The 12,884-nt window shown below is 40.9% G+C and overlaps 1 protein-coding gene across 3 annotated transcripts in view; it reads right to left on the bottom strand.

Annotated features, from left to right (window-relative positions):
- lmbr1 (limb development membrane protein 1) overlaps positions 1 to 12,884 on the bottom strand; it is a 282,617-nt gene that overhangs the window by 231,061 nt on the left and 38,672 nt on the right. For 2 of the 3 annotated variants that reach the window (XM_048557443.2, XM_048557452.2), the window contains exons 3-4: positions 7,303 to 7,342; positions 1,001 to 1,140 (exon numbers count right to left, since the gene is read on the bottom strand). In XM_048557443.2, the coding sequence (XP_048413400.1) occupies positions 1,001 to 1,140; positions 7,303 to 7,342 (180 nt within the window). Of the gene's footprint in view, positions 1 to 1,000; positions 1,141 to 7,302; positions 7,343 to 12,884 lie in introns of those variants that run through there. The other variant, XM_048557460.2, reaches the window with a different exon arrangement.

Here is a 12,884-nt window from a genome sequence, read left to right as displayed (position 1 = left end):
CTGGCTCCATTGCAACTAACACTCACTCTCTCCACTGATGCTGAGTGGCAACAGTCTGTATCATCTATAGCATGCACTGCAGACATTCACTATGATAGCCCCTGCCAATCCCACAATCACAGCTATTTGTAAAGACAAAGGCTACAAACGTATGAGAACACCATATCAGCACCTGCAAGTTGCCCTCCAGACCAGTGACCATCCCGAACTGGAAATATATCCTTCAGTTTCTTCCTCAAACTCCCTCCCAAATGACTTGTGGGTTCACCAATATCGAATGGATTGCAGCAGCTCAAGAAGGCACCTTATCAAGGGATATGCAGGATGGTCATTAAATGAGTGAACCTAATAAAAGTCATGTGATGGAATGCCCCATTTGCCTGGATAAGTGCAATTACAACAATACTCAACAAACTTAAAGAAAACCCACTTCTTCAGCACCTCATTCATCACCTATTGGCAACAGTGCTCACCATCTACAACATGCCGGGCAGTAGCTCACCAAGGCACTTTCAACAGCATCTCCTAAAAACCTAGATCCATTTCAACCAAAATAAAGAACAAGAGCAGCAAAAGAAGAGGATCACTAACAGGAAATCCCCTTCAGAACTATATCATTGAATAAAAATGAAGGAACAAAAGTCCTGGTATTTCACTTTCTAATAGCACAATGCCAATGTAAATACTATATGGAATGCAGTGGTTCACACAGCAGATCGCTACAAAGATAATTAAAGTTCAGCAATTAAGTGCTGGATTTCACAGCAATACCCAAATCCCACAGATGAAAAATAACCAAGAAAAAAGTTGACAGAAGTAGCGGCCGTTACATTAATATTCACAACTATGAGTATACATTGGATCAATAATTCATTTTTTAAACTAGCACACTGTCTAAGACATATTATACAAAATCATAGGTTTGCACAAAATAGAACACATTGAAGTTTGTCATTAGCATCAACCTTTCCAAACGTTATGGATAGCAATACATACTAACCATGAATTAATGAACCATTCAGCCACTGTATATAGTAATTTTGTGGAAAGGAAAGCAGGATCTCATTGCTGACAATTGAAAATGGCAAGAGCAAGACCGCACCAGCTGAAACAGCCAAAGTAAATGTGCACAGGTACAACCTGAAAAAGATCACAAACAAAAAAGATAAATACTAATGACTTTTCAACTAAAAGACAAAAACATATCAAGCCACACAGTAGTCGAAGCTCATCTGGTTGCAAGCTGTGCAACACTATTGTCAATGTTTCTCTCTCCTGTGAAAATGAAAATCGTCATGAATCTTTCCAGCTAACATGCACCTATTTTTTAAATGGCACTTCAATACGGATTTAAACTGGCATGGAAACAATCATTTCTAAATAATTAGCAAAATTACACAGTGGATAAATACAACTACATACTAGGGAGGCAAGCATATCCAAGCAGAGGGCAGTGACAACGTTGATTGGCAGTTGCGGGCGAAGATTTGCATGGGCACAGCGAGTAACAGCAAAAGGAGGACCTCGGCAAGACACCCACCGAGTTTGACAGTTGATCAATGTCCAGCAGACAGCAGTGACAACACTGGAAGTTGGGGTGAAGATTTCTATCAGCACAGTCGCCACTACCAAACAGGGGTTTGAGGAGGAAATGTTGTCAAGGGATGTCCTAGGAGTGTTTAAATTAATATACTGGGGGATAGGAACAGACTTAAAGAGTCATGGAAGAAGGCAGCAAGAAAAGAGAATGAGAACACTGATATGCTGAGAAAAAAAGGACAAGATTCAAGCAGGGCTATTGAGAATAACAAGGAGTAGACAAAGACTGTTAAAAAGGACAAGCTTAAAGGTTTTGTGTCTTTATGCGCGGAGCATCTGCAATAAAGTGGATAAACTAATGCACAGAGATGTCAAAGTGTATGAAATAATTGGGATTATGCAGACATGGCAGCAGGGTGACCGGGATAGGAACTGAATGTCCCAGGTCATCAGTACTTAGGAACAACAGGTAAAAAAGGAAACGGTAGCAGAGCAGCGTTGCTGGTTGAAGAGGAAGGTGACACAATAATCAGAAAGGATATTAACTGTGACAATGTGGAGTCTGTGTGGGTAGAGTTGAGGAATATCAAGGGGCAAAAAACATTAGTAGTACGTGTCATATTTAGAGCTCCAAACTTCAGTGATGATGTCAAGAATGGCATTAAACAGGAAATTAGAGATACATGCGATAAAGTAATATTGGTGATCATGGACGATTTTAATTTGCACATAGATTCGACAAATCAGTCACAATACTGTAGAGGTGGAATTCCTGGAGTACACACAGGATGGTTTCTTCACCAATCTCTGGAGAAACCAAACAGGCAGCAAGCCAAGATCAAAACGTGTGAAGCTAGATGAACACAGCAGGCCAAGCACCATCTCAAGAGCACAGAAGCTGACGTTTCGGGCCTGGACCCTTCATCAGAGGGGGTCCTTCATCCTTGTACACTGGTCGCTGAAGGTAGGCATGCGGATGCAGCAGGCGGTAAAGAAGGCAAATGGTATGTTGACCTTCATTGCAACAGGTTAGCTACAAGAGCAGGGATGTGTCATTGCAGTTGCACAGGACCTTGGTGAGACCACACCTGGAATATTGTGTGTAATTCTGGTTTCCTTTTCTGAGGAAGGATGCTCTTGCTCTCGAGTGAGTGCAGCCAAGTTTTAGCAGGCTGATTCCAGGGATTGGGGGACTGACGTGTGAGGAGAGATTGACTAGGTTGGGATTGTTTTCGCTCATGTTCAGACAACTAAGGAGGGCATCTCAGAGACTTATAAAATTCTAACAGGACCACACAGTTGCAGCAAAGACATTGCCCATGGTGGTGTGTCCAGAACCAGGGGTCACACTATGGGGATTCAGGGTAGACAATTTAGGACAGAGATGAGGAGACATTTCTTCACCCAAACAGTGGTGAGCCTGTGAAATTTATTACTAGAGGAAGTAGTTAATGCCAAAATATGGAATGTATTCAAGACGTAATATATATTGAACTTGGGCGTGATTGGGGTCAAAGGTTATGGGGAGAAAACAGGATTGGGCTATTCAGGTGGATGATCAGCCACGATCATGAAGAATGACGGAGCAGGCTCGAACTGCCAAATGGCCTCATCCTGCTCCTATCTTCTCTTTTTCTACAACATAACATTACATATTCTCAGTTCTGGTCCAATACTTGTTATATTAACATTACTTAAGGAAAAGGACTGTTCATTTTAAAGACAACAGCTATCCAGCATATCTGAAGCATGCATGTGTGAACATATTGCGCTTCTTCCTGACTCAGATGATAAAAAGTGCTATCAGGATTTCACTATCATGGTCAATTCCAATTTAAAAGAACCCCAAAACATACATATACGTATGACGAGATAGTCTTCTATTTTCTTGCAAACGTTAACTTCTACATTAGTTTTACATGCTATAGAGAATTAATATAGAGTAGCCTAATTGCTGGATCAGACAGCTGGCATAGGCATGTTGGGCTTAACCACTACTCTCTAAAAGGCTATTTGGTAAAAGATACGGTGGAAACAAATCCTTACATCTTTGTAATCTAACTCTGTAAATGAACATACGATAACAATTAGGGGCAGCAGGTGGCTCAGTGGTTAGCTCTCTGCCTCACAGCACCAGGGGCCTGGGTTCGCTTCTGGCTTCGGTCAACTGTCTGTGCTAAGTCTCCCAATATCTGTGTGGATTTCTGCAGGGTGCTCCAGTTTCCTCCCACAAGCTGCAGACGTGCAGCTTAGATGAATTAGCCATGTTAAATTGCTCAGAATGTCCGGGATGTGTAGCCAGATAATTAGCCATGGAAAATGCAGGGTTACAGCGATAGGGCAGAGGTGTAGATGGGATGCTCTTCAGAGGGGCAGTGTGGACTCTGAGCCAAATGGCCTGCTTCTGCACTGTAGGGATTCTATGATTCTAAGTAGCTGGCATTGTTTCAACAGAACTAACACCACTTAGAACCAGAAGACTACCTGCATGAAATATCTTGACAAAAATTATCAATTTAAACACTGGTGCTATACTGAGAAACTACAAAAGGAATTTTACTGGACTTACGCTGAAGGGCCTTTTTCTCTTCAGGAGTACCATGCGCAGTTCCAGTTGCCCTTTTACAGGAAGGATATTATTTAACTGGAGTAGGTTCAGAAAAGATTTGCCAGATGTTACCATGAATGGAAAGCAGAGATATAACGATAGACTAGAAAGGCTGGTACTTTTTCCACTTGAGCGTCATAGGTTGAAAGGTGACCTTTTTGGGTTTATAAAATCATGAGGGGCAAAGATAAAGTGAATTCTAACACAGTCTTTTCCCTAAGGTGGGGGGGGAGTTCAAAACTAGGGGGCATAGGTTTAAGGAGAGAGCTGAAAAAAGGACATGAAGGACAATGTCTTTACACAGACTGTGGTTCATGTGTGGTATGACCTGCCAGATGGGGTGGTGAATGCAGGTACAGTTATAACATTTAGAAGAAAAAACAAAGAACAAAGAAAATTACAGCACAGGAACAAGCCCTTCGGCCCTCCAAGCCTGCGCCAATCAAGATCCTCTGTCTAAACCTGTCATCTATTTTCTAAGGGTCTGTGTCCCTTTGCTTCCTGCCCATCCATGTACCTGTCCAGATACATCTTAAAAGACACTATCGCATCTGCTTCTACCACCTCCGCTGGCAGCGCGCTCACCACCCCTCTGCGTAAAGAACTTTCCAAGCATATCTCCCTTAAACATTCCTCCTCTCACTTTGAACTCATGACCCCTAGTAATTGAGTCCCCGAATCTGGGGAAAAAGCTTCTTGCTATCCACCTTGTCTATACCCCTCATGATTTTATAGACCTCAATTAGGTCACCCCTCAATCTCGGTCTTTCTAATGAAAATAATCCTAATCTTGTCAACCTCTCTTCATAGCTAGCACCCTCCATACCAGGCAACATCCTGGTGAACCTCCTTTGCACCCTCTCCAAAGCATCCACATCCTTTTGGTAATGTGGCAACCAGAACTGTATGCAGTACTCGAAATGTGGCCGAACTAAAGTCTTATACAACTGTAACATGACCTGCCAACTCTTATACTCAATAACCCAGCCGATGAAGGAAAACATGCCGTATGCCTTCTTGACCACTCCATTGACCTGCGTTGCCACCTTCAGGGAACAATGGACCTGAACACCCAGATCTCTCTCGACATGAATTTTCCCTAGGACTTGTCCATTTACTGTATAGTTCGCCCTTGAATTAGATCTTCCAAAATGCATCACCTCACACTTGCCCGGATTGAACTCCATCTGCCACTTAGATATTTGGGTAAGTTCATGAAGAGGAAAAGGTTTCCAGGGAAATGGGCATAGTGGAGGCAGGTGGGACTAGTTCAATTTGGGAACATGGCTGGCGTAAACTGGTTGGACCAAAGGGCTTGTTTCCATATCATGTGACCCTTTCAATCCCTATGTAGAGCAGCCATCTCTTTTCCCTCTGTCCAAGTCTGATAATGCATTTTAAGTACTTAACACATGAACTTTCTCAACCTTCATCCAAAAAACTCTCAGAATATCTAAACCTTTAGCACTATCAACTGACAGCATTTAACTCATCAAAAGGAAAGCTTAATTTCTGATTGACAATGCCAAAGTTGTATCTTGGCTCCTCTTTAGTACGTTTATAACCCATATCACATCACTATTCCACTATGGTTCTTTCCATATGTTTCAGGCTCCAATAGAGGGTAACCATATCCAGACAACGTATTACTTTTCAGCCATTTTTCACAATGGCTACAAAGGCTGTTGTGTTCTGTCTAAAATTTCATAGCTTCCAAACTTCATTTTTAGGTGAGTGCTCTCTGCTGCTACATTCTACTCTGGTGAAGGCTAGAAGTTGATTGCACACATTTATAAAGAGTAACAAATGAGCACACAACTCCAAAATCAGATATCATAGTTCTAGTCAGCAATCTCAAAGCACTCAAGTGACTTTTCCAATTCTTAACCCCACTTGTGAATCTGAGAGTACAGGAAACAGCTCAAATGTAAACAAAGAAAACTTTGTGCCAAGTTTTCAAAGCTTAATTTTGTTTTAATCCCTCATTCTAAATTAGTTAAGATGATTGCTGGAATGCTGGCCTGCATCTTAACAGTACTAGAATGTGCTGTCTCAGAGCAATTCAGTGCACAAACCATAGGAAAGATACAAAAGTCATGGGAATCAAAGTATTGGTCGAGTGGGCCGAAAAAAGTAGCAAACGAAATCCAACTTGGAGACGTGCAAAGTCTGCAAGATTCGCAAAGTCAAATAGTTAGGTATGGCTTTCCCCAACTATCTGATATGATGACGGCCTAGCTGAATTAAAACATAGCACATTTCTGAAGTTTCATCATCAGATGTTAGGCCCAAAAACAGGGCATACATAGACTAACCAAGTAGGTATGAGCGGTGAACTCAGAAGCTTTGGGTCTAAACACGGGTTTCACACCAGTACCGTCCAAGGAAGTGCTGGACTCTCATAGGCTCCTCGACTTTCTGGCTTTCCATAACAAAAGAATTTCGGAGTTTTAAATCAAAAGAGCAACCCAAAAGAGCAGAGGTTCCATGCCCTGGTCAATGTTAACCTCTCAACCAACATACATGTCCTAGTCATTCATATTTGAGAAAAATGCACAAGTGCAAACTGGCTGACGTGTCCTTTATAACCATTATTACACTTTAGGACATCGAAAGGTACCAAATAAATGTAGGTTCATTCTTTTTTTAAACAAGCAAGTGAGTGAATTACAGAGTCTGGGATGAAGCTGTATCAACACTGGAAGCACACAGAGATCAGTACGGATGACAGGTCAGAGTTTGCAGATGTAGATTTTTAGATGATAAGAATATACAGAAATTGTAAATGTTGAGTTTGCCTGGGTCCAGTTATATGATTTATTGTAAAAAGAAAAAAAATTCAAATACATGTAGCTGCATACTTATCACTAGGACATATCACTCTCTTCTGTTTGAACAGTTGTTCTATGAGCGGATTTGAAGATTTTTTTGGGCTATTTGAGCTGCACTGCATGAGTTGTTTTTGTCCCAAGGGAAGTCAACTTATAACTTAATTCAATACAGCTGAGGTGAAGAGCAGAACTATCTGCTAAATTACAGCACAACACAGTGTGTTCGTGGTCAATCAAGCACACTTAGCCTCACTTCACAGCTAAAGCAACAATACAGCAAAGGGGAAATATCAAAAGATTTGTTTAAAACTTCCAGGTACATACGAAATTCTGTTGACGATGGCATCTTCATCCTCATGATCATCTGCAAAATTAGAAATAGAATTCAGCAACACAGATTCATAATTTATGAGTTGGATTAACCATAATCAAAACACTTAACAGATCCAGTATCTACAATAAATACAGCAATCACTGAAAACAAACAGGTGAAACAGAATGTGTGGAGAAAATGAAAGAAAAAGGGATGATGTGCCAATTGATTACAAATATTATTTTCCTCAGAAATTACTTGGATTGGTTATTCTATAAGCACCAGTAAATTCACTTTAAAAGGGGATTTGAGGAAGAAAAAAAATCAGTGGAAGAGTAGGCTGTTCGGGCTTTCACGCCTGCTCTGCTTTTCAACAAAATCATGGCTGATCATCCAACTTGGTGCCCTGTTCTCACCACTTTCTCACCTATATTCTCTGGGTGAACAAACTTCTCATCTGCATCTTAAGTAGCAGACCTCATACCATTAGGCCATGACCCCAGGCTCTTGATTCCTTGGTCGGTAGGAACATCCCTCCTGAGATTACACATTATAGTCCTGCAGGATTTTAGGAATTTCCAATGTGATCCCCCTCTCATGCTTCTAAATTCCAGTGAATATAGTCAGCATTGATCCAATGCCTTTTCATACTTCAGTCCTGTCATCTCAGGAATTAGTCTGGCAAACATTTGTTGCACTCCCTCTCTAGTCAGAACTTCCTTCCTCAGACAAGACAACCAAAAGAGTACATAAATACTCCAGGTGTAACCACAGTGAAGTCCTGTACAATTGCAGCATGACATTCTGGCTCCTAGACTAGAATCTTCTTGCTGTGAAGACCTACATACCAAATGGTCTTCCTCACCACCTGCTGCACCTGCATCTTACTTTCACAGGCTGGCATACAAGGATATCCTGGCCTTTTTACACCTCCACCTTTTAAAATCTATCACTATTCAGATAGTAATCTGCCTTCTTGTTTTTGCTAACAAAGCGGATAGGGTTAGGATTACTTCACGTACCATGCATTTGCCCAAACACTCAAGTTGTACAAATCACACTTTTTGCATCCTCATCAGCTCACCTTGCCACCTAGCTTTGTGTTACCAGCAAAAAGTGCAGTACGCCACCAGTCATTGCCTCAGAACAAGACCAGTTCATGCCTACTCTATTTCCTGTCTTCCACCCAGAATACACCAATCCGATGCACCTTAAATTTTACATGCTAATCACTTACGTGAGACTTTTTGAAAGCCTTGTGAAAGCATAAGTCAACCATATCTAGTGGTTCTTGCTAATCAACTCTTCTGGTTACATGCTCAAAAAGATTCCAGTTGATTTGTCAGGGATGATGATTCTGTCTCTTAAATCCATGCCGATCCTGTCCATGCCTGTCTTTGCTGTCTATGTGCTCTACTATTAAATCTCTTAAAACGTAGAAACATTTCACCACAACTGATTATAATGGCTAAGCAGTCTATAATTCCCTGTTTCTCATTGTCTCCTTTTTTCAGAACAATGGGGTTATATTAGGTACCATTCACTCCTTTGGAACCATTCAATATCTATAGAATCTTGACAGACAACCATCAACACAACTACTATTTTGAGCGTCACTTCCTCAAGTCCTCTGGAAAGTAAACTGTTTCACCGCAGGGATTTAGTTGGTGTTAAATCTCATCAATTTCCCCTGTTAAGAATTTTCTTCAGTTCACCCTTCAAGAAACCTTATGTTCGCCAACATTTTTGGGGCATAACCAAAGTGGGTCTTTTTGATATCCATTATGAACTTCCCCTATTTCTGCTTTTTATTTAATACAATCGGGATCAAACTAAAATCCAACACAAATAAACAAGGTGGTGAAGTTGGAACCCAACTCAGACACTTAAATATATGTAGCAGGAATAAACAAATTGGTAGGGAGTCTAATACAAGCATTACGACAGAGCTCTTAGTATCACAGTAATAGCTCTAAAAAGGTAAACGTTGGAGACTGCATTAAGCTTCACCCAATCCGATGGTACCATCCATGCTTGGGTGAAGATATGGAAGAATATCTTAGGATCTTGTTGAATCAGCCATAGATTTCAGTCTTATTAACCATATTTATCTAATTAACTTTACCTCAATACTATTGCACAATACCTTACGACATCCTTTCAGTCAGCTAAACATAACTGTATCTTACTCAAATGCTTCAGAGTCCTAGATTTACAACCTAAGCCAAGTTAACATTTCAGAAGCACCACTACAAACAAAACAGGAGGGGCAATTTAAGGTGTATTGAAGTGATACTGTATGTTTCTGTTGTCAATCCTTTTGCTCTAAGTCAAATCCTCTGATGAACAATCATCTAGCCTTGAAATATTCGCTTGCTGTCTCTCCCTGGATGCTGCCTGAACTACTGTGATCTCCAGCATTTTGTTGTCAGCAGTGAAGAACACATTTGATTGGGATGGACAGGACGATGGCTAAATTAACTTAGACTAGACTGCATAAGTTTCAATGACATTGTAATCAGTTTAGATAAACAAAAACAAACATCGCTTCCTGAAAGAATTAGGGTCCCCAAGGCTTTAACACATTTCAGTTTACAAATGTTTGCTCAACTTATTACAATTCCTTTGACAAAGTGCCACACAGGAGGCTTTTACATAAGAGCCCATCGAAGTAGGGGCAAGGTACGGACTGGCAAAAAGCAGAGAGTGGGGAGAAGAGGGTTTTCTTGGATAGCAGCCAGTAAAAAGTGAAGTTTTGCAGGAGTCAGCGTTGGGATCACAAATATTCACATTATACATGAATGATGTGGATGAAGGAATTGAGGGAATTGCGTCATCTATAAAATTGGCAAAGTCAGGTCAAAGAAATGGCAGATGAAATACAATGTGGGAAAGTATGAGGTTATGCACAAGGGTAAGAACAGAGACTGAGACTACTTTCTAAAATGGGGAAAAGGCTTCAGAAATTTGAGGCACAAAGGGTTTTAAGAGTCTTAGATCAGTAAGGCAAACATGCAGGCTCAGTTGACACTTAGGAAAGCAAATGCAATGCTCGCATTCATTTCAAGAGGGCTAGAATACAAGGGCACAGAGGACTGAGGTTGGACAAGCCTCTGGCCTAATTTCATGTCAAAAATTGTGAGCAGCTTTGCGCTCCATGTCTAAGGACGGATGTGCTGGCATTGGGGAGGATCCAGGGGAGGTTTACAACAATGATCCCAGGGATGAAAGGCTGGCCGTTAGAGGAGCAGATGGATATTCTGGGTCTGTACCCAATGGCGTGTGTGCCTGCAAGCGTGATCATATTGAAATCTGCATTATACTAAGAGGCCTGGATAAATTGGACATGGAGATGTTCCCATTAAGAGAAATAGGGCCCAAGGACAGAGACTCAGGATGACAAAACAACCCCTTAGAATAAAGGAAAAGAGGAATTTCTTCAGCCAGATAGAGTTCAATTAGTAGAACACATTGCAGCAGAGGACTGTGAAGACGAGGAGATTGAGTGTATTTAAGACAGAGATAGACAGTTTGTTATTGTCGTTGGTTGGCTTGCTGAGCTGGTTCATTCTACAGACATTTCATTACTTTGCTGGCTACCATCATCATGCAGCCTCCAAAGCAGCACTGTGGTGTTTTTTCGCGCGTTGTTTAAACTCAGGTATCTGTTGAGCTGGGTTACCTCACTTCCACTTTTCCTTCGCAATGGAACATATATGGAGTCTAACTCTGTGTTTATTGATGGCTTTCTTCATGGAGAATCTGGCTTCTCGGAATTCAGGAAGTACATAAAATTATGGCAGCAACATTTATTTGTCACATCAAGAACATGATCTGAAGATTTGCTAGGATGTCACTGGTAGTCTTCTAAATGGGATATACATTTACAATGCCAGACACTCCCTTGACGGTACTACATGTCATTGCTTCATCATTATTGGAGCTAAATTCTGGTAGTGCCTACCTAAGAAACACTGTTCATCAAGAATACATGGGTCACAACAGTTCAAAAGACATCTCAACACCATCATATTCTCAAGGGGAAGCTGGTTTTGACATAACAACAATGTCATTAAACTAGTAATCCAGAGTTCAGAGAAAGTAAGAACTGTGAATGCTGAAGTCAGAGATAACACAGTACTCAGCTGGATGTTCTGAAGAAGGGTCCTGATCCGAAATATTAACTTTCCTACTCCTCTGATGCTGCCTAGCCTGTTGTGTTAATCCAGAGTTCCTCACGTTCTGGGAACTTGGATTCAAGTCTCAATGCAGACAGTGAGATTTCAATTCAATAAAAAGTCTGGAATTAAAAGCTAGACTAATAGTGACCACTTCAATTACCGCAAAAATGCGTCTGGTTCTTTCATGTCCTTCAGGGAAGGAAATCTGCCTAAATATGATTGTTGTGCAATAAAAAAGTGTGGACAATAGGTGCCCATTTCCCTGAATCAATTTTGAATAAAAGTAAGAAAGTCAGTTTGCAACATCTCAAAGGAACATAAAAATCACGCAAACCCAAATGCAAAAAAACGCACATATCAATTTGAAAGTCTGTGGCTCGACAAACGCTATTTAGTGCATTAAAACTCAGTTTTAAAAATTGATTAGAATGTGAATTTCAAAAAGAGAAATTCAAGTTTTACTCCATAAAATGGTCAGTGTAATCCAAGCTGGCATGGCTGTGTCGAACAGATATTTAGTGATAAAATCACCACATTCAACATTGTTTAGCTTTAATATCCTTAAGTTACTGGACTTAATATTTGCCAGAATGTTTGTAAACAATAGTACACTGCAGTAGCTGACTGAATCCAAGCAGCTTTTCCCAGTGCCACACTGCTGGAGAGACCTGCACAGGAGATCCCATAACTGCTCCTCCTACAGGTTTGTGAACTCAGTTGGCTGGCAGGTTGATTTGTGATACAGAGTGAGACAAAGGGCATGAATTCTGTTCTCGTCTGCCCGAGGTTACCATGAAGAGCTCTCCTCCTCCACTTCTCCCTTGCCTCGAAGCATGGTGTTGGTGACGTTGAACAACCGCCAGTTGAGACCACGGCAAATTTACCTGCACTGCACACATGTAGCATAACGGAGCATCTGAAAAAAACTGTTACGGGTCGCCAGACGTGGTCTTGGAGGATATTCAATTTGCTTGTTCAGGGGAGATGGCCCATTTATCCCAGCAAAGAAAATATCAGGTACAACAAATTGCACATGTATTAAAAGAAGAAGCAGTAACATTTCATTTTGTTCCCAAAGGTTTTCAGAAAATGACTTCCAAATCGTACATACAACAAAGCTATTACCTTTAGATCATCCCCCTCCCCGGCCATTCACTTGTACTCAATGAGACTGAAAAACACTACCATCTTATTCAACACTGTACAAGCCTGCTTATTTCTACCTTCTTAATACAGTTTGCATCCAATCTCCACATTTTCAACCATTATACATGCTTTCATTATTTGTCCCGATGCCTTTGCTGGTCTTCCATCTTTCACAAAATTGACTCGTATAAAACAGTTATCTGCACTTTTGCTAAGGTACATTGAATTTCAGCCAAATAATTCTTTAAACCCTAAGTCTCATATTC

Source organism: Stegostoma tigrinum, chromosome 2, assembly GCF_030684315.1.
Source record: "Stegostoma tigrinum isolate sSteTig4 chromosome 2, sSteTig4.hap1, whole genome shotgun sequence".
NCBI lineage: Eukaryota > Metazoa > Chordata > Chondrichthyes > Orectolobiformes > Stegostomatidae > Stegostoma > Stegostoma tigrinum.
Note: the sequence above shows the minus strand (reverse complement) of the source record. Positions and strands in the feature narration are given on the sequence as shown.